The sequence below is a fragment of the Bison bison genome, unplaced genomic scaffold, assembly GCF_000754665.1.
Source record: "Bison bison bison isolate TAMUID 2011002044 unplaced genomic scaffold, Bison_UMD1.0 scf7180017864461, whole genome shotgun sequence".
NCBI classification, from domain to species: domain Eukaryota; kingdom Metazoa; phylum Chordata; class Mammalia; order Artiodactyla; family Bovidae; genus Bison; species Bison bison.
Window position 1 is genome coordinate 3,081,794 of NW_011495023.1, and position 23,199 is coordinate 3,104,992.

General features: G+C 37.4%; 1 protein-coding gene across 1 annotated transcript in view; it reads left to right on the forward strand.

Annotated features, from left to right (window-relative positions):
• The window catches only part of MALRD1 (MAM and LDL receptor class A domain containing 1), a 559,293-nt gene that overhangs the window by 28,539 nt on the left and 507,555 nt on the right, over positions 1 to 23,199 (forward strand). Inside the window, exons 6-8 of the mRNA XM_010859895.1 lie at positions 9,882 to 9,983; positions 10,566 to 10,712; positions 15,345 to 15,511. Coding sequence (XP_010858197.1) covers positions 9,882 to 9,983; positions 10,566 to 10,712; positions 15,345 to 15,511 — 416 coding nt within the window. The remainder of the gene's footprint in view (positions 1 to 9,881; positions 9,984 to 10,565; positions 10,713 to 15,344; positions 15,512 to 23,199) is intronic.

Sequence of the window (23,199 nt, forward strand, 5' to 3'; positions counted from 1 at the left end):
TATATTAACTGTGTAATATTCAATTCACCATTCACATTGTTCTCAATAGGAAAGTTAAATGTTTAAAATATAAGTTGGTAAGGATGAAATTAGTCTAATATGCAGTAATAACATTTATTTGATATATTTGAGTATAGATATTTGATAGAACTTTTTCCTTTTGAAATTTTATTATGATATGATAGAATCAAGAAAGCTATTTTGTAGAGAGGGTTCCAAGTTCTAGTTGGATACAAAGAAATGGTAGTTGTGGTTAAAATAAAAATGTTCCAGTAACAGAAGAAATGTGGTTAAGAAAAAAATGTTCCAGTCTACCTAAGAGAGACCAAGGAAACTTGATAAAGGATGTTTGCATTGTGCTTTGATACTTAAAAAGCACAGCCATTAAAAAGAATTCATTTGAATCAGTTCTAATGAGGTGGATGAAACTGGAGCCTATTATACAGAGTGAAGTAAGCCAGAAGGAAAAACACCAATACAGTATACTAACGCATATATATGGAATTTAGAAAGATGCTAACAATAACCCTGTGTACGAGACAGCAAAAGAGACACTGATGTATGGAACAGTCTTATGGACTCTGTGGGAGAGGGAGAGGGTGGGAAGATTTGGGAGAATGGCATTGAAACATGTAAAATATCATGTATGAAACGAGATGCCAGTCCAGGTTCAATGCACGATACTGGATGCTTGGGGCTAGTGCACTGGGACGACCCAGAGGGACGGTATGGGGAGGGAGGAGGGAGGAGGGTTCAGGATGGGGAGCACATGTATACCTGTGATGGATTCATTTTGATATTTGGCAAAACTAATACAATTATGTAAAGTTTAAAAATAAAATAAAATAAAAAAAAACACTTTATAAAATTAAAAAAAATAAAAATAAAAAGCACTTCTTGCTGTTATAAGAGCTTATAGGTTTGTGTCTCTTGTCACTCAAATCAAGGTAAATTTACAAGAGCTAATGACAGCCCCTCTAAACATGGAACACATAAAGTTCTCTTTCATCTTTGTATTTTCAGTTCTTAGTATATATTAGTAAGAAATCATGATAGGATAAATTGAAATATAGATGTGAAATGTAGAACTTTAAAGGAACAGACTGTAACCTCCACTCATTCCTAGAAATAAATAATTTAAGCAATATTATTATTATTTAAGCATTATTATTAAGCACATCAGTGACTTTTCACTACAAGCAGATAATATTCCTTAGACTTATCAGAAGGGAAGCAATATGCCAGTAGAGAATACATTGTCAACTCCAGGCGATGCATGATCTGCCATTCAAAACTCCCTTAATAATCTCTCTTCTGTTACCCTGCATGGTTGCTTCTGAACCAGAGCACAGCCCACTTACACTTGATTCTTAATGAAACATCTAGTCCCTGACCCTGATCACCTCAGCAGGGACATTATATATCTCAGTTTAGTAGTTTCTACAGAAATTGAGGTCTGCCAGACAAAATGATTCTTAATAGTTGTATTTATTGCCCAGTCTGGCTGATCACCCTCAAAGGAGAACAAAGCCATGAAATCAGCTCTTGACTGGACTTCCTGGACCATCAGGGAGTTAGGAAGTGGCTGTTGCCATTGAAACTGTTTACACAGCAAATTATGCAGGAAAATGCTTGGGTTGTGCTTGGGGCCTGAGATTGCTTGTAACAGGACTCTGCTAGCATTTCAGACATGAACTTAATTCTTCATCTTCAGCTCTGGGAACCAAAGCCATTTCTCTAAGTACCCATGACCCATACCCTAGGACAAAGGCCTGTGTAGATGGGCCATAATAATTACTCAGAAGACAAATGCCAGGTTTTTAGTAAGCACCTGGACTCCTTAACATCACTATAGAAATAAAAAATGCAATAATAATGGGAGTGAGAGCATCAGATACTTGAACATTCAAAGAAAAGTTGGGGTCACATAGAAAAATACTGGCACCTACAATTTCTAAGAATAGTTCCAGGTAGTGTTATCACCATATTGTTCTGAGGTGATGTGGAAATAAAGTTTGATGAAGATGAGACATGGACTTTAAAGCTCAATTATTGGGTAGGGCTTTTACATGATTGTTACGTGTATACGAGATTACAAGATAAAGCTCTAGAGAAGATGACTTTGAAATCCATGACTGAAGTCTTCAATAAATATGGAAATCAGACCTCCTGCGTGGATGACCCAGGGCTATAAGTTGAATGTCGTGAGCCAAGATGTTTTTACAACATGGAAGAATAAATCAGTGTATGGAAGCAACATTGGGGATTTAGAAGGATGATGACTTTAATTTTTGGCCTTGTGTTTTATGGGGCATTGGAAAAAGATCTCTCCCCTTGGGAAAAGCTGCAAAGTGAGTGGTTTCCTTTTAGAGAAATTCTGTACTCAGGTCAAGGTCACAAAGCGTTCTTTGAATCTTTGAAGGTGAGGGTGCACGGGTTTAATTTTTCAAATAGAATGAAGATTGAAAGCATATTTAAACTTTTGGGAGGAAAACACAGCAGCATGAGGACTAATGGAGACAAAGGAGAAAGCATTATGGGATAGGATTGGTATTCAGGTGGAGTTACATTTTATAAATGGTGGGACTGTGAGAGATGGTAAAATTAGGTGGCATTAAATTTTCAAATGAGACTCTCCAGTCAAATTCATGCACTGACAGACTACATCTAGTTAATCATCAGAATCATGTAAAAGAGTGATTGATTCTGGGATTCATTCCAGCCCTGCTAGATGGGAATCACTGAGGATGGGGCCTACGTTTTAAATAATATACTTAGGAAATTTTTGTGAAGTCAGCCAATTCTAGGTTTAAGAACAGAACTAGCCTTTGGGACCCATGAGACCTAGTCTTGTGTTGATTTTTTGCATTTGGCAGTGACTGCCCTGGAGTAGGGTTCTGGATGACTAAAGTCAATGGTCTCAGTCTCGTGTGGTCCTGGTGGTGATGGCCAAGGTGGGAGAAGCAGGCAGAGCCAACCCAACACCTTCTGGACATTTCCATGAGAAAATCCTACTCCAGTGGAAAATAGGGTTAGATATGCATTGGGATGCAAGAAAGCAGAAAACCCTGAGATTTTTGCTTTTGCTTTTGACTTAATAGGCTTCCCTGATAGCTCAGTTGGTAAAGAATATGTCTGCAATGCAGGAGACCCCAGTTTGATTCCTGGGCTGGGAAGATCTCATGGAGAAAGGATAGGCTACCCACTCCAGTATTTTGGGGCTTCCCTTGTGGCTCAGCTGGTAAAGAATCTGCCTACAATGCAGGAGAGCTGGGTTCCATCCCTGGGTTGGGAAGATCACCTAGAAAAGGGAAAGGTTACCCCCTCCAGTATTCTGGCCTCGAGAATTCCATGGAATGTTTAGTCCATGGGGTTGCAAAGAGTCAGACATGACTGAGTAACTTTCACTTGTCAGATGACTTAATAGAGGAGATAGATAGTCATGGCATAGATTCTTCAACTCTGATACGCTAAATTCAAGGACTAAGGGGTTTCCTTGCTACTTGCCATCTATGCTTCTGGAATAACCTCTCTCATTCAGGATAGGAAGAAGGAAGGAATGGCATAGGACATAGTTTTGGACACATCATTCATCAGCTAGGTGATCGTCAGGCAGATAACCTTGGTTGCTAGGGAGGCTAAGAAAACAGAGTGTTTAAATTTGGCCTCTGTAATAAAGGAAGGCAAGGAGAACAGGTTTATAAGTTGAGTGAGCATCCATTTGCTACAGAAACTCAACATTAGCATATTTAGAATTAAATTCCAATCTTCTTTCAAACTCTATTTCTTTTCCTATGTTCCCTATTTTAGTCATTAATGCCTGTTTGGTCTCACATAGAAGCCAAGGAGTCATTCTTCAGTCCTTCTTCCCCCTTCTCACCTCCACATTAACTTGGTGCAAAACATTATTGAGAGTATGTTCTTATATTTCTCTAATTGTCTCCACTTACTTATCATTATTCATCTGACTCTGATTTTGTGTGTCCCACATTTTTTTTTCTTGGATTTTGAAAATTCCAGTTTCAGTCTATTCCACTCCACTAATCACTACTATCTGCTATCCACCGGTTTGTACTTTCTAACATCCAACTATGACCAATCTCTACTTTATTTAAATCCCTCAGTAACTCTCATTGCCTTCAGAATGGAATTCAGAATTTTTTTTTTTTTTGTCACGACACAAGGTCACCAGTATCCTGCTCTTACACACCAGCCCAAATTCTTTCTTCTTAATTCCCCCAAGAATCCCCATATTCTGACCCAAAAGAGCTACTCGTGAGTGCAGTGTTATCTCCTTTTTTGCATATCTTTGCAAACATTGCTCCCTCTGCTTATTTCATAAAAATTTTCTTTGACCTGTCCTGCTACTAGATATCCTTTCAGACTGAGTCAGGGTGTCTTTTCTGAGAAGCCTTCTCTTACAGAAAATGCCCCCACACTCCAAGTCCCTGTACATACATACACACACAGTATTGATTTGCCTCCACAGCTAAATGCTGAGAATTGAATAACAGATTGAACAAAGAGTATGTGAAATTATTTAAATATCAAGTATTTGGGATTTTGGATGAATTCTTCTTTCTGCCGAGCCACAAGCATCATTCCATAAAAAGCAGATTTAAATAAAATATCATGGGAATATATTTCTTTAGCAGTACTTAAACTTATGCTAAGAATATTATATTATTTTTTAGGTTTTGTTTCAGTATCAAAAATAAAGATATGTCTTCAAAATAATGAGATTTTTATCAGGATGAATTAAGCTGAGGCAAACATTTGCCATGGTTTAGTAGAAACATTGTGTTTTCTGTCATTTTACAGCAGATACATAGCATTTGGAAATGAGTCCACTTCAAAGTGAATGCTGTAATAAGTCTTTTGGTGGTCATTTTGATTTATAGAAATGGTTCTGTTTAAGATATATAGGTTTCCTGACAAGACTTCTCTATTTTCTTCTTCAAACTAGTGTGCTTTCAAAAATTTGTTCAGATTTTTTTTTTTTCTTTTGAGACAAGGGAACAATTCTATTACCGTGTTTTTATTTTCTCTGTTTTGATGCTTTGATACCCGGTGTCTTGCTGATCACAGAGGGTCTGTCTCTTCCAGAGTGAACCAATTCCTAGAGACAGTAAACCAGCTCGCCTTACAGTGTATTTTTCAAACCGACAGCCACCTCTTTAGGCTTTCATACTCTGGGTCACTAGATACCTGCCTTAATTACCCCAGGGGGAGTGCATGTTTTCTAAGGCAGTAGTTAAAAAAAAAAAATATCACAGACTGGATGGCTTAAGGTGGTGCTAGTGGTAAAGAACCTGCTTGCCAAAGCAGGAGACATAGGAGACACAGGTTTGATCCCTGGGTCAGGAAAATCCCATGGAGGAGGGTATGACAACCCACTCCAGTATTCTTGCCTGGAGAATCCAATGGACAGAAGAACCTGGCAGGCTACAGTCCATAGGGTCGCACAGAGTCAGATGTGACTGAAGAGACTAAGAATGCACAAACAGATGGCTTAAAGCAACAGAAATTTCATTTCTCATGATTCAGAAGGCTGGAAATCCAGGATCGAGGGGTCACCAAGTTTGTTTTTCTTGCATTTTTTTCCCCTTGCTTGTGGATGACTGTCTTCTCCTTGGTCTTCATATAGTCTTCTTTCTCTTTGTGTCCATGTGCTAAATGCCTCTTCTTTTAAGGACACCAATCATATTGGACTAGAGCCCGCCACTATGGCCACACTTTCCCTTAATTACCTCTTTACAGACCCTATCTCCAAATATGGTCACATTCTGAGCTACTGAGTGTTTGGACTTGAACCTATGAATTGGTGGTGGTGGGTACAGTTCAGCCCATCAGAGCAACTAGGGAGAGCCCTGACTGACTAAATGAGATATCGATGGATTTTCAGACCATGGCTCTATGTTTGTCAAAACACACAGAAATAAATACCAGAAATGTATAATTTTATTGTTTAAATTTTTTTTAAATTAAAAAGAAATAGTAACTTTTTACAATTGGGAAAATTCTGATCATGAGAAATCCACTAGATAGATTTTCTCTTGTTCTTATATTTTATTTCACCACATAGATTATCATGTGTACTATTATCATTAGGAAAAAAAACAAACAGTTTCTATTTTTTACTATAGAAGTATAAACAACTCTATAAATAAAGTGATAGATACAGGTATTATCATGGTTTCTGAAGGCTTTCAAGTTGGACAATAAAACTAAATTCTTTTTATAACATTAAAGAAATATTTTAGATTACTTCCATGCTTCCATTGCATTACTTCCATGCAACAGTATCTAACCACTGCCCTTCCAAGACGGGGGTATTCACCGTACGTTTATTATAAGGAAGATCTGTTTAGGCTTTACCAAAATAGAAAATATGAAAAAAGATCAGTGTTTGTGACTAAATAAGAATATGCTTAATCACTGATTCTTAAATAACATTGATTCTTGAACAAATCACTATGTATTCTTATAAAGATTGCATGATATAGCTCACAATCAGAATATCGTGAATATTCTGTGAATATTTTTAGGTTGGTTTGCCAGGATTTTACCTTAGTCTCATTTATAAACATTCCAAGTATACAAGTTATCTCTTGATGAAAACCTGAATAATGCTTATATATTATCCAGTTAAATAAGCATTATTTAGCTAGTTACCTTTTTATCTTATTAATTTCTAGCTACCTTTTAAGATCTAATGACTATTCATTGGAATTCATTACTGATTTAAGAAAACTGACAGAGAAATTGTCAAAAGCCCCTGGAGTCAAAAGTAGATGTCAATTATAACTTTTGCAGCAGCAGCCTTGAGGCTTGGATTTCATTCTGTACCATCTGAGGGAGTCTGGTCAATTTCATGTAACCTGTTTGTACAAGATAAGATTTGAAGGATGGCAGGCTTTGCACACGTGGCTTCATCGGTACAGACTTTGAAATTGTTGACAAAGCTTCATCCTGCTGATTATACATCATTGATGGAGAATTTTAAAATGCCAAAGATAATTTTCTACAGCTGGATTGTGGTGCAATGTAAGAATTAGAGGCTGGAGAGGGAGAAAATTGAATATGAATATAAATATAGATGACATCTTTAAATAGCTTTGAGCTCTGAAATAGAATACACTAAAACAAAAAGCTGTTCAGGAGATTAATTGATGGACAATTTATTGTACCCCTCCCACATGTCATTGATTTTGTGGTTGCGAATTCCATTTGGGGGACTAAAGGTAGTAAAAGTGGCTAACATTGGTGAAAGATATTTAATACCAACTGATACAAGCTGCATTTTAAATTCCATGCATGAGAATTCTCTGGTGGTTCAGTGATTGACACTTTGCCTTCTCCTGTAGGGGATGCATGTTTTATCCCTGGTAGGGAGCTAAGGTCCATCCCACCTGCCTCCTGGCCAAAAAACCAAAATATAAACAACAGAAGCAATGTTGTAATAAATTCAACAAAGACTTTAAAAATGATCCACGTCAAAAAAAAATTTTTTTTAATTCCATGCAATTTGTACTTCACTGTTTTGCTATTTTTGTTTATAGCACTTTTGTGGGTATTGTTTTGTACAAATAGTAAAAAAAATTAGAGATAATATACAACACCTAATTGAACTATGGCAAATATTTAATTATGGAGCTCTAGGGGTAGAAGATTTGTAGCTCTTATATGAATCTACAAAAATTACCGTTTTAATTGTTTCACAGTAAATGTTATTGCTCAATCTTCACTTCATTTATTGCCCACACTCCTTTAATTGCATATACAGTTTTATTTTCCTTGAATCTTATGTTCAAGAAGCTTTGCATATTCATCATTTGTTAGCTTCCATTATGAGAAACCAGATTAAGGATGTTATGCATAAATCATTTTCATAACCAATTGGTTCAATTTTATTTCCAATAAAAATACAATTTATATAGAGTTTGTACTATTTTAAAATATTTCATTAAATAGGTCTTAGGTCATTTATTTATCCGTTCATTAAACAGGTACATATTGAACATCTATGTTATATCAAGAATTTTTCTAGATGTATGGGAGAAGCAGAAAAAAAAAACAGTAATCCCTGAGTTCATGGAATTTATATTTTAATCAGACAGTGAATGAAATTAAACAAGTAAATAGAAAAATGTATTTTATGTCAAGTGATGACACATGTTTTAGATACAACAAAACAGCAGAAAATTGAGATGAGAGTGCCCAGGTAAGGGGGAAATGAAGTTTTAAGTAGAGTTTTAAAGTTTTAAATAGATCACGCATGGTCACTTGGAGAATGTGTATATATATATATGTGTATATATATATATATTTTTTTTTTTTTTTTTCTCAGAAAATAAGTTGAAGGAACTAGCCATGTGTACATTGGAAGGAAGCCATGTGTAAATGTAGAAGTCCTGAGGCAAAAGTAAGCCTGGTTTGTGTGAGGATCGTGCAAAGGAATTTTACATCTATTTCCTGTAGGACAGAAGCCCGTGTGATGATCTTGAGCAGAGGAACCAAGATCTGACTCACTACTTGATTTAGCTTTAACATGTTCTGGTGGTGCACCAGTGTCCATAGATGGTGACAAGCTGGCACAGGCAGAGAGGGATATCATTTGATGTCAAAAGATTCAGAAGTCAAATATTTAGGCAGGTGAGAAATCTCCATTCTGCTTTACACAGTGGCTGTATCAGTTTTCATTCCCACCAAAAGTGTACGAGGGTTCCCTTCTCACCACACCCTTGCCAACATTTGTTATCCGTGTTCTTTCTGATGGCAGTCATTCTGACTAGTGTATGGTGATACCTAATTGTGGTTTTGATTTGCATTTCCCTGACGATTAGTGATGTTGGGCATCTTTTCATGACCTGTTGGTCATCTGCATTTCCCCTTTGATAAAAGTGTCTATTCATTTCTTTTCCCCATTTTTATCTGGTCATTTGTTTGTTTGGTTGGTTTTTTGATGTTAAGTTGTGTTGCTGTTTATATATTTTGGACATTAAGCCCTTATCAGTAATCATTTGCAAATGTTTTTTTCCCATTCCCATGGTCTCTTTTGCTGTACAAAAGCTTAATTAATTAAAATTTTAATTAGGTCCCATTTGTTTATTTTTGCTTTTACTTCCTTTACTTTAGGAGATGGATCATTCCTGTGATTTCTATCAAAGAGTGTTCTGCCTGTGTTTCCTCTAGGAGTTTTATTGTATCTGGTCTTGCAATCAGGTCTTTATTTTGACTTTATTTTTGTCTATGATATTAGAGAATGTTCTAATTTCATTCTTTTACATGTAGCTGTGTAGCTTTCCCAGCACTACTTATTGAAAAGTCTGTATTTCCTTCACGGTATATTCTTGCCTCTTTTTGTGCTGAGTGAGAATTATCTGTGGAAGCAGGGGATAAAAGGACAATTCCACCAACTTCAAGTCCTGTGTTGGGAGGACTATGGGGGTGGGGGGAGTGGGAGGAAATAGGCTCCATTTGAAAGAGCTGCAAGGAAAGTAAATCCAGGACGGACCCAGGTAAAGAGGGTACCATATGTTGTATTTGATATATGTACAGTTATCAGCCTAATGACAGTCTCTTTGTTTCCACATTAAGGCATGTAACCTACTTCACTGGAGACCTAGATGATTTGGCTTGGGGTCTTAGAAATCACCACAGAGATCTGATTAAAATCTAGAAGTACTGGCATGGTTGTTTTATTCTCTCTTCTCTTCTCTTCCTGAATTTGTTTCTTTGTCTATATAATGGTGTGATGCTGCCATAGAGAAGAGTTGGGTTCAGCAGTCTCTGTAGAACAAAGGTTAACCTTTTGAGAAATCCATGATCCTTTCTAGTGATACCACAGCTCACTTTTTGCCAATCTTTACATTTAACAGATGACATTTTGCCATGTCAAGAGGCATCAAATACCGAGAAGGAACTATGCCATCCAGATAGAAGTCTCTGCAGATTTGATTCTACAGATGAAGGATTGAGGTGTAAGTGTAAAAATGAGATGCCTGCCTGCCATCCATGAGACTCGGACCCCAACAGAAATATCAAACCGCTAGTAGGGGTACTCACTTGACAAGCTCTGTTGTCATCAATGTTCTCGTTTTACCAGGAGTATCACTGGGGTTTTAGCTGGATTGTAATTGGAAGTGTGTGGTTTATTAAAAAAGTGAAAGATAGTAAATATATCAAGTTAAGGTAATGTTTTGAAAAACAGTTGCTCTAAAAATCATGAAATTAAATACAATGTATCTTCTTTAAAATTTTAATGTGATTATGAATAGTAAGTGGTTTAAGCTAACTGAATTCCATAAAGTAGGTAAAGTCTGGTATTTCTTATGAAAAAAAACCACAATGGAAGTATGGTAATGGTTCTCATTTGGGAAGATGCCTGTCTGGATCAAATTAAGAACTTTTAAAAAGAAGAGTTCACTCTAAGGCTTATAGGTATGAATTTGTGTATTTGTGTGTGTATATATGCTTAGCCTTGATTGCAGCTCTAGCCCTTGTTAAGCAGCCACTCCAGTAGACTGTGATAGTCTGCCAGCATCTTTCTCTCCTCTCTTCAGTGTGTCAAGCCTGTGGATTTGCATTTGACATGTGTGACTGGGTATCAGAAGCAACTGCTGGGCAAACTTCCTGGATGCGCACAAAAGCAAGAGAAATTCCTGTGTTAGAATATACACCTCAACAACATCAAAGCAGTGATGATGAAGGTACCAAAGAAAAATCATATCAATTATACTTCCATTTTTACTTTTTTTAGTGTTTGCTCTAGACTCATAAAAATGCATTTACAACGAATCTATTTTCAAATAACTCTATACTTTTCATGGGTAGTGCAAGGAACTTATTATAATAAAATACTCCTAATTCTTCCCTCAATTCTCTCATATTATTGATGTAATTCATTTCACTTAATTAGCAAATACATTAAGACTATTCCTGTTGTGAACAACAGGAATATTTTTTTTGATCAACAGGAATATTATTTTTTGATCAACTAAGCAAGCTGAAAATAAAATGTTTTGTTTTAGATTCATTTATTCCTTCTCTAACACTATTCCTTTCTTTATGTAGATCAGAATTTCTGACCTGCGTCATTTTCCTTCTCTCTGAAGAATGCCTTTTAGCATTTCTTACAAAGCAAGTCTGGAGTATTTCAAAATTTTTGCTTGTCTTTGTCTGCAGTTTTTAATATAATAATTTGCATAGCTGTCGTTTTGTGTTTCCTGAGCTTCTGGGATCTGCACTTCGGTGTCTGTCTGACATTGATTTGGGGGAAAACTCTCAGTCATTATTACTTCAAATATTGGTTTTCTTCCTGTCTCTCTTCTTCTCATACTCCCATTATGCATATGTTGCATCTTTTGTAGTTTTCCCAGAGTTCTTAGATAGAATTATAGAATTGCTCCTTTATTTTCCACTGTTTGCTTTTCAGTTTTGGAAGTTCCTATTGTATTCTTAAGCTCAGATTCATTCCTCAGTTGAGTCAGTCTATTAATGAGTTCTTTGAAGGCATTCTTCATTTCTGTTCTAGTGTTTTTTATTCCTAACATTCTAAACTCTCTGCCTATATTATCCTTTTTGCATGTTTTCTACTTTTTCTGTTAGAACTCTTAACTTATTAATCCTAATTTTAAAAAATTTTCAGTCTTATTATAACATCCCTGTCATTTATGGGCCTAGTTCTGATGCTTTTTCTTTCTCTTCAAACTATATATTTTTGCCTTTTAGTATGCCTTGTAATTTTTTTGTGAAAGCCAAGCATATTGGAATTAAGATAAATAGGTATCTAATATGAGTTTTTATATTTTTCCAGCTATAGATTAGGCTCTGTTTACTGATGGTGATAGCTTTTAATGTCTGAGATGAAAATTGTATCTGATATTTTTGTTTTTGTCCCACCGTTGTCTTTGTGTTTCCCTAGAGATGTCTTCTGAAATAAGGTCTGAGGCCTGCTGTTCTTTTAATAACATGCCCTTGTTATTTTACAAGACCACTTTTGATGTGGTGATAGCTTGTGAGAGGAAGGGAAGCATCCTATAGTCCCATGAGTCAATCTCAAGTCTTTGAGAGAAATGGTACTTTTGCTCTAAAACCTTCACAAATCCTCCTCCCTTACATCAGGTGAGACAGGAATGCCAGAGGGGACTGGGTCTGGATATTTGCCTCACTTCATGTGGAAGGTTAGAACCTAATGGATTTGATATTTCACTTCTCCCTGATCTCAACTGCAGTCAGTTATATGGTGGTGGCGGCAAATAGTTTGAGTGAAAGCCTTGTTAAGAATAATAGGAGAGGCCAGGTATATTTCAAAATGAGTACTTTCCTTTTCCTCTGTGCTGTGCTCAGCTGCTTCAGTCCTGTCTGACTCTTTGCGACCTATGGACTGTAGCCCACCAGGCTCCTCTGTCCACAGGATTCTCTAGGCAAGAATACTGGAGTGGGTTGCCGTGCCCTCTTTCGGGGGATCTTCCCAACCCAGGAATTGAGCCTATATCTCCAGGGTCTTCCGCGTTTGCAGGCAGGTTCTTTACCCACTGAGCCACCTGGGAAGCCCCTTTTCCCCTTGTTGTTGTTCAGTTGCTCGGTCGTGTCTGACTCTTTGCAACCCCACGGACTGCAGCACGCCAGGCTTCCCTGTCCTTCACCATCTCCTGGAGCTTGCTCAAACTCATGTCCATTGAGTCAGTGGTGCCATGCAACCATCTATTCCCCTGCTGCTGCTGCTAAGTCACTTCAGTCGTGTCCAACTCTGTGCGACCCCATAGACAGCAGCCCACCAGGCTCCCCCATCCCTGGGATTCTCCACGCAAGAACAGTGGAGTGGGTTGCCATTTCCTTCTCCAATGCAGGAAAATGAAAAGTGAAAGTGAAGTTGCTCAGTCGTGTCTGACTCTTTGCAACCCCATGGACTTCAGACTACCAGGCTCCTCCATCCATGGGATTTTCCAGGCAAGAGTACTAGAGTGGGTTGCCGTTGCCTTCTCTTCTCCCTCAGTTCAGTTCAGTCACTCAGTCATGTCCGACTGTTTGCAAACCCATGAATCGAAGCACGCTAGGCCTCCCTGTCCCTCACCAACTCCCGGAGTTCACTCAGACTCATGTCCATCGAGTCAGTGATGCCATCCAGACATCTCATCCTCTGTCGTCCCCTTCTCCTCCTGCCCCCAATCCCTCCCAGCATCAGAGTCTTTTCCAATGAGTCAATTCTTCACATGAGGTGGCCAAAGTACTGGAGTTTCAGCTTTATCATCAGTCCTTCCAAAGAAATCCCAGGGCTGATCTCCTTTAGAATGGACTGGTTGGATCTCCTTGCAGTCCAAGGGACTCTCAAGAGTCTTCTCCAACACCACAGTTCAAAAGCTTCAATTCTTTGGCACTCAGCCTTCTTCACAGTCCAACTCTCACATCTGTTCATGACCACAGGAAAACCATAGACGAACCTTTGTTGGCAAAGTAATGTCTCAACTGTAGGCAAAAAGGGATTTTGCTCTAACTCTTACTGTGAGAATCTGGTAGGGCTCCTGGAGGTAAAACAGAATGGGGTCCTCCCTAAGATGGGACTGTCTGGAGTTTTCAGCTCTTAAGTGTGTTCACACTGAGCCTCTAGCAGTTCATTCATACAGTCCAGATTTCTCCACCCCAGCACTGATTCCCACAGAAGTTTGTGTTCTTGGGATTCTGGTCTTGTGTGTTGTGATTCTCTATTTCTGCTTGTGTCACCAATTCCTGCCCAGTGGTTTGTACCCTGATCTCAATTTTCTTAGGGGTATAAGAGGAGTTGTTGATTTTCATTTCATATATTTTCTTGCTGAGTGGACGGGAGTAGCAACTCCCAAACTCTTTACATAGTTGTCCAGAAACAGGAAAACTTGCAGGCTCTTTTTCAATGAGATTTGTTTTCTTTCTCCACTACCTTTATTCTTTACAGCTCTTTTTCTTTGTTCTTGCCTTCTTGTTCAGCTGTTTTATTGTGGTATTACTCAGCAACCCAGAACCTTATGTGAGTAACATTCCTGTTTTAGGGTCTCATATGTTTTCCACATTCTGTCACTTAGCCCTAGCCACAGCAATGAGGGTAAACATATTTCCCATCTCGGTTTATAAGCAAGATTCCCAGCCCTAATCTCTAACTTCATTAAGAGAATTAGACTCTGTTCATTCAGGACTGTGCAGCATTTGAAGTAGTTGAAATTCTAGCTATTACAGCCTGTGTCTGGTCTCAAGTCTGAGAGTTCTATGGTTTCAGCTCTGTTCATCATATCTATTTTTCCTTATCTTTTGAAATGTTTTCTCTTGTGCTTATTGTTCTCTGCTTTTATAAAACTGTATTTTTATGTCATTTATCATTTCCTTGTGTATAGGTCAGAGGCAAAGTATTAATTTATTGTACTATTTTGATTAAAGTCAATCAGAGCTTCACTAAATTCATAGTTTATTTTTGAAGCTGTAGGAATATTTGCTATCTTACAAGGAAATAGAGCATTCAAAAGACCTTATTTTTGAAAATTAAAGTTATGAAAATATAGAAATAGCTTTGTATTTCTGCATTATATGTATTACTGAATTAAACAAATCCAAATTAGTTTTAAGAATCAGTTGGGAAAAATTGATTGACAATATTTTTATGTACTACAAAACCCATCTATGTAATTTAGTGGGATTGTAAGTATCTGGTGCTTCAACATAGTTTGGTCAGAAAGAGGCAGTTTAAATTACATTCCCTTAAATGATAAAGGTTTTCCTGTGAAGAATAGAAAAAATAATCAAAAGGGAAAATAATTCTGGGGAGAAAGATGAATTTTTGATTAAAGAAAGATTGCATTGTGACATTTAAATGATCATTTGGTGGCACAGAGATTTTTATATCAATAGATTTCTTTTTATAAGAACATTCATATTGAGGATGGTATAAAACTTTGATTTCAGGAATTAGGATGAAATTACAATGCATTTTAGAAATCAAATATGGCAGCACTTCCCTGGTGGTCCAATGGTTAAGACTTTATCTTCCAATGCAGGGGGTGAGGGTTCTACCCCTGGTCAGGCAGCTAAGATCCCATATGTCTCATGGCTGAAAAAAACCAAAGCAGAAAACAATATTGGAACAAATTCAATAAAGACTTTAAAAATGGCCCACATCAAAAAAAAAAAGTAAGAAAATACGAAAGTGAAAATCTATAATTTGTAGTTGATGTCATTAAAAAAAAAAATCCTATTCTTTTAAATAAAATACTTGTGTTTCAAACTTGATTTTGAAAATTCCAGAAACACGATAATTTTGTTCAAACAGAAACAGCTGGGTTTTTTTCTAAGTTGCTTTTCCCCCCTTTATTTTTCAGGTTACTGTCTATGGATAGGGGCTAAGCAAGCTTCTACTGTTAACCATTTAGACAGCAGGGCTTATCTGAATAGCTCCGTGTGTCACTGCCTGGGCAGGAGCTGCCATCTTCAATTCTATTACGCTATGGAAAACAGTGTTCTCAGAGTAGGACTGTCTAATGATAAGGTGAGAAGAAATTTGTATTATTTTCAAAGTCATTAATAAATGAAATTTCTATTCTTGGCAATTTGTGTTTCTGTTTCTTAGTTATATGTAGACTGAAGGTATTCTTTAACTTGCCTTTATTTGATATACTTTTATTTTTTTTCTCTGAGGGGGAGTTTATGTTTTTCTTTTCCATTATGGTTTAGTAAAAGATACTGAATGTAGTTTCCTGTGCTATACAGTAGGACCTTGTTTATTTGGTATACCTTTAAAAAATGTACCAAGAAATTGGTTTCAGAGATATCGTCATGTACAAAAGTCATGGTGGTAGTTTGTAAAAACTTCATAAGATTTTTAAAATTCATGAAAATATGTTAAAAGAAACTATGGTGTCATAATGTGTTGGGGATTCCATATTATTAACTCTACGCTGAAGTGTTGATGTGATCTGCTCTGGACCTTTTTTTTTTCTTTTTTTAAATTTTATTTTATTTTTAAACTTTACATAATTGTATTAGTTTTGCCAAATATCAAAATGAATCCATCACAGGTATACATGTGCTCCCCATGCTCTGGACCTTTAATCTCTGTATCCTTAAAGCTATAAATATGATGGAAGCAAATTACTTGTTCTGTTGCAGTAGATACAGTTTTAAAAGATTGATAATTGCTGATTAAATAAGCCAAATGAGTCATATAAGTGGAAAAAAATAGTGCATTGGGCAGAGTGAAAGCTGTAGTGGTAATGTTAGTGAGTAAAAAAAAAACTAATTTTAACTGAAAACAATTCTCTACACATGCAAAAAATACTTGAGACACTGAGCATTTCTATTGTGAAAAATTTATTTACAGGTAGGAATAAAGAAATCGTAGGGGTAAACAGCAGTCCCTGTAGAAATGGGAGACATTTGACAATAATGGCAGGAATCCTGACATTGGAAAGGACAGTAAAAGCCTCCAATCAAGTTTCCTTTTGCTCAGATGGCTTTGGGTAAATCGAGTTGAAACCTCTGTGTGACATCAGTCAGGTTCATTCTTCAACGGAAGTTTGTCACTTGTACTTACCAGGTGCCACTAACCGTCTTTCAGAAGCATTTTCTTTTGTTCTTTTTTTAAAATTCATTATTTTTAATTGGAGAATAATTGCTTTACAATATTGCATTGGTTTCTGCCATATATCAACATGAGTCTGCCATAGGTATACATATGTCCTCTCCCTCTTGAATCTCCTTCCCACCCTCCACTCCATCCCAGCCCTCTAGGTTGTCACAGAGCACCAGATCTGAGCTCCATGTATTATACAGCAAATGTCCACCGGCTATCTAATTTTACACACATAATGTATGTGTTTCAGGGCTAGTCTCTCCATTTGGCCCACCCTCTTCTTCCCTTTGTGTCCACAAGCCTGTTCTCTATGACGGCCTCTCCATTGCTGCCCCGCAGATAGGTTCATCAGTTACCATCTTTCTAGATTCCATATATATATACATCAATATATGATATTTGTCTTTCTCTTTCTGTACTTCATCTTGTATAATAGGCTCTAGAAGTGTGAAGTGACTTCATAGTTGATCCTCAAGTATCAGACTTCTTATTACCAAGATACTCGAACATTGACAAGGCATTCTTTTTCTCCTGAGTTCTATCATTTCACCTGTCCCTTTTTCTTTTTGTGTCATTCTCATCATATCCAGTTTTTTTCCTTCTCTTTTCTAGGACCTTCACAGACTTCTAAAGCTGAATACTCTCATTAGATGGCCTAATACATTTTCCTTTGTTACATGGATGAGACACAATTTGTAGCATTTTGTAACTATATTTTCATCACATTTTTTTTCAGTAGTATTTGGCAGTCTACTGCCCAAGAATCTATTTGATATATTTCATTCAATTTGACATGGTATGAGGTGGGTGGAGGGGCTGAAACATCTCCCTGCCCTTTCTGTAGGGCTGCAAACTTTTCAGATAATTGGAGAAATTTCACAAACAAAAATAGGTTTAACTTTATGTATATATGTTGTAGCATTCAAGTGTCAAGCATCTTTTAGTTATTATCAGCTGTGCCACGTAAACCAGTCCAGTGAGCTTTCATGTACTTTGAAACTTTCTGTAATTTCCAAATCCTTCTTCAACAAAGGCATTGTAAAAAGAAAATTGTGAGATTTTGTTGAGCTTATATTATGGTTAAAGATGCGTTTTAAAAAAGTATGATGCTACAATACTGCTTTTCACAAGATGGGTAATTAATATTCATTAAATGTTGAATGAGTTACTACCCTAAGTAGAAATTTGTGTTATTTATCTTCTAGTACTAAGGATTATTTTAATATCCTGAACATCAGTGGTGGATTATGTTTCAGTACATGTATATGGAGATTATGAATTATTGGAAGTGAGCAGTATCATTCCTCTGGCTTTGGGACTGTACAAAAAAAAAAGTGCAAATAAATTGGTTTCAGATACTATGTCATATAATAATAATAGACTTTTCAGGATTCTGTCTCCCACATTATAAGAAGAAGTTAACCGTGGAGAACTGATCCAGCGTATTAATCAGAACCAATTGGAGGTATACATCTGAGGCAGTGTTAACTGATACTTGATCCATGAGTTCACCAGTATTCTGCAAGGCACTATCCAGTCTTTTCTGACACTATTCACTGTGCTCGCTACATGTAACACATCGGCAGTAGTGAAAAATCTGCATCACAGTACATTTAAATTACAACTTGATGTTTTGTCACAAAGTTAAAAAGGACTTCAAACCTATCATTTAAAAAATTAACTCTTGATGAAAATGATCATTAACATAATCTGTGGATAGAATAACAAAAACAACCCTTATGATAACGTGTGCTGGTGAACCAAGAAGTATCTAGGGAGAATGCTTAGCACAATTTTATTTTTGGAGTACTTTAGAGCTTGAGAAATAAAAAATAGGTGAAAGAAAAGTTGTTATATAAAAAGTTGAAACTTTGAAAGTCAGCTTCAGTGTATGTACCATCTAACTGTTCTTAGGATTAAGTCTCTGCCCATCATCTATAAGATAATAATCATAGCAACAGCCTATCTTTTATCCTCAGGAAAGTTGCCATGTCAGTGAGCCAAGGATAGTAAGGGTTCCCAGCTTGTGGTGACTTTTATATATTTTTTAAATTCCCACTGGCAAATAAATAGGAGGATCCTGTAGTTGGGAAAGGAAAGAAAATGCCTTAGAAAAATATATTTTCTTGTATGATACAAGTTTTAAAGCTATAATAAGCTCTCCTTGAAGAAGAGCTTTTGCTAAAGTACATGGACCTATCACCACATGCAATCAAAAGTAGTTAAAAAAAAAAACAACTTGAACTTGATATCTGATTCCCCGCCCCCCCCACTGGAAGATGGGGGAGGGGGGGGAGAAGCAGAGAAGTCTAAGAGATCTGATCATAAATATTTTTCTTGAGAGGTAAAATGGCATTATTAAGCCTGGTCTGGGGGAGTTCTGTTGTTGTTTTTGTCCAGTTGCTAAGTTCTAGGTGTGTGCTCAGTTACTCAGCCGTGTCTGACTATTTGCGACCCCATGGACTGTAGCCCACCAGGCTCCTCTGTCCATGGCATTTCCCAGGCAAGAATACTGGAGTGGGTTGCCATTCCCTTCTCCAGGAGATCTTCCTGACTCAGGGATGCAACCCACATCGCTTGCATCTCCTTCATTGGCAGGCATATTCTTTACCACTCTGCCACCTGGGAAGCTAGTCTAGGAGAGTAAAGACATTTAAATAATTTTGATTGATTTTAAGATAGTAGAAAATTGGAACATCACCTGAAGGCTTTTCTGACCTGAGGGTTTGTATTTTACATTGACACCTGTTGAAAGTAACTAGCTAAGTCTGAGAGTATGGACAAATATAAACTAAAAGCTGATATCATGTAGTTGGAATAAATTTTTTTCGTTTGCATTACTTGTGTTGTCAGATAGGAAAATGTGGTAGAAAAGTCTGGATTTCATACACAATACACCATTAAATGGTTTTTCAAATGCTAAGTTAAGTTTAGAAAGAACTATGCTCAGCCTCTTGAACAAAATGTAAATGCATTCTTCTTCAGGTAGAATGGGGAAAATCAATTAGTCATTGTGAAGAAAGAGCAAAACAACTGCACATTACCCTCATAAAGTGAAAGTGAAGAGACGTGGTGAATGCAGCTTGCCTGGTAGTGCCAATAAAAGCATCAGCGGAGGACATAGTGTCTCAATGCTAAATAACTAAAGTTGCTTAAGAAATTATTGAAAGAAAATTTGTTGTATTTCTCAACCCTTTATAACTTCATTGTGATGTGACCTGGAAATGATCAGCGGAAAATATGTGTCCTCCATGTATGTTTCTTTGTCTTATGGAAGTCTTAACTGTTCATATAAATAAGTAATAGAATGAAGTACATTTTAATGGGTTTAGACTATCTTCTCTGAAATATTTAAGACCTAGAAATTGGAGTAGATAAAAGAGGGCAAAGAACAAAGCTAAAAAGAAATTCATATTTAGAAAATCTTGCATATGAATGAAATAAGTGAAACCAAGTAAGGAGATAAAGGCTCTTAAGAGTCTGAAAATGATGGATGTCATGTGTCATCTGGATTACAATTAGATGTCACCTTCCAGTGCTGTTTCCTATCTCACGGATGTGAGGTCACAGAGATGGCCTCAGAGTTTAACCTGAGACATTTATGCCACTGTCTGCATTTTCACTGTATTTCACTATATATCTCTATCTATCTATCTGTGTGTGTGTGTGTGTGTATGTGTGTATATATATATATATATAATCGTTCAGTTGCTCAGTCAAGTCCGACTCTTTGCGACTCCATGGACTGTGGCACTCCAGGCCCCTCTGTTCCTCACCATCTCCTGAAGTTTGCCCAAGTTCATGTCCATGGCATCAGTGATGCCATCCAGCCATCTCATCTTCTGATGCCCTCTTCTCCTTTTGCCTTCAATCTTTCCCAGCATCAGGGACTTTTCTAATGAGTTGTCTGTTCACATCAGATGACCAAAATACCAGAGCTTCAGCTTCAGCATCAGTCCTACCAACGAATATTCAGGTTGATTTCAAGATTGACTGGTTTGATCTCCTTGCTGTCCAATGGATTTTCAGGAGTCTTTTCTAGCACCACAGCTCAAAGGCATCAATTCTTTGGCATTCTGCCATCTTCATGGTCCAGCTCTCACAACCGTACATGACCACTGGGAAGGCCATAGCCTTGACTATATGGACCTTTGTTGGCAGAGTAATGTCTCTGCTTTTCAACACATCGTCTAGGTTTTTCATAGCTTTCCTGACAGAAGCAATCATCTTCTGATTTCTTTGCTGCAGTCACCATCCACAGTGATAATATATATATCATTAAATCCAAGGAAAATAGGGTTATTTCATAGCATGAAAGCACAATCAAAATCATAAAGTCCAACACTATGGGCAAAATTTTGGAGTACTTTATAAACTTTTATCAAATAAATGACCTCCTAGTATATAGTAACATAGTTTTGCATATACTTTGCAACCTGGAAAATGACCATCATAGAGACACCTGACATAGGATGCTTTAGAAGACATGGAAAGGTCTTTGATCGAGTGACTGGAGAGTAAAATAGAAATATAATCTCCAAAAAAGAACTGTATTATTTAGAACTTGGAATGACTTCTTCCATAGGAAAAAATATTTGAGATTTGCAGAAAATATATATGATAACATTTTTTTACTTTCATGTTAAATATTTGCCTGCATTTTTTCTTTTCTTTAATCAAGGCAATATTGCAGAATGTAGTAGTATCAGTGGGATCAGTGTTTAAATAGTTGGTTTATTCATTGATACTTCAGTTCAGTTGCTCAGTCGTGTCTGACTCTTTGCGATCCCATGAATCATAGCATGCCAGGCCTCCCTGTCCATCACCAGCTCCCAGAGTTCACTCAAACTCACGTCCATCGAGTCAGTGATGTCATCCAGCCATCTCATCCTCTGTCATCACCTTTTCCTCCTGCCCCCAATCCCTCCCAGCATCAGAGTCTTTTCCAATGAGTCAACTCTTCGCATGAGGTGGCCAAAGTACTGGAGTTTCAGCTTTAGCATCATTCCTTCCAAAGAACACCCAGGACTGATCTCCTTCAGAATGGACTAGTTGGATCTCCTTGCAGTCCAAGGGACTCTCAAGAGTCTTCTCCAACACCACAATTCAAAAGCATCAATTCTTCGGCGCTCAGCCTTCTTCACAGTCTAACACTCACATCCATACATGACTACTGGAAAAACCATAGCCTTGACTAGACAGACCTTTGTTGGCAAAGTAATGTCTCTGCTTTTGAATATGCTATCTAGGTTGGTCATAACTTTCCTTCCAAGGAGTAAGCATCTTTTAATTTCATGGCTGCAGTCACCATCTGCAGAGATCTTGGAGCCCCAAAAAATAAAGTCTGACACTGTTTCCCCATCTATTTCCCATGAAGTGATGGGACTAGATGCCATGATCTTCGTTTTCTGAATGTTGAGCTTTAAGCCAACTTTTTGACTCTCCTCTTTCACTTTCATCAAGAGGCTTTTTAGTTCCTCTTCACTTTCTGCCATAAGGGTGGTGTCATCTGTGTATCTGAGGTTATTGATATTTCTCCCAGCAATCTTGATTCCAGTTTGTGCTTCTTTCAGCCCAACATTTCTCATGATGTACTCTGCATAGAAGTTAAATAAGCAGGGTGACAATATACAGCCTTGCTGGACTCCTTTTCCTATTTGGAACCAGTCTGTTGTTCCATGTCCAGTTCGAACTGTTGCTTCCTGACCTGCATACAGATTTCTCAAGAGGCAGGTCAGGTACTCTGATATTCCCATCTCTTTCAGAATTTTCCACAGTTGATTCCACAGTGATCCACACAGTCAAAGGCTTTGGCATAATCAATAAAGCAGAAATACATGTTTTTCTGGAAATTTTCGATGATCCAGCGGATGTTAGCAATTTGATCTCTGGTTCCTCTGCCTTTTCTGAAACCAGCTTGAACATCTGGAAGTTCATGGTTCACGTATTGCTGAAGCCTGGCTTGGAGAATTTTGAGCATTACTTTACTAGCGTGTGAGATGAGTGCAATTGTGTGGTAGTTTGAGCATTCTTTGGCATTGCCTTTCTTTGGGATTGGAATGAAAACTGACCTTTTCCAGTTCTGAGGCCACTGCTGAGTTTTCCAAATTTGCTGGCATATTGAGTGCAGCACTTTCACAACATCATTTTTCAGGATTTGAAAGAGCTCAACTGGAATTCCATCACCTCCACTAGCTTTGTTCATAGTGATGCTTTCTAAGGCCCACTTGACTTCACATTCCGGGATGTCTGGCTCTAGGTCAGTGATCATACCATCGTGATTATCTTGGTTGTGAAGATCTTTTTTGTACAGTTCTGTGTACTCTTGCCACGTCGTCTTAATATCTTCTTCTTCTGTTAGGTTCATACCATTTCTGTCCTTTATCGAGCCCATCTTTGCATGAAATGTTCCCTTGGTATCTCTAATTTTCTTGAAGAGATCTCTAGTCTCTCCCATTCTGTTGTTTTCCTCTCTTTCTTTGCATTGATCGCTGAGGAAGGCTTTCTTATCTCTTCTTGCTATTCTTTGGAACTCTGCATTCAGATGCTTATGTCTTTCCTTTTCTCCTTTGCTTTTTGCTTCTCTTCTTTTCACAGCTATTTGA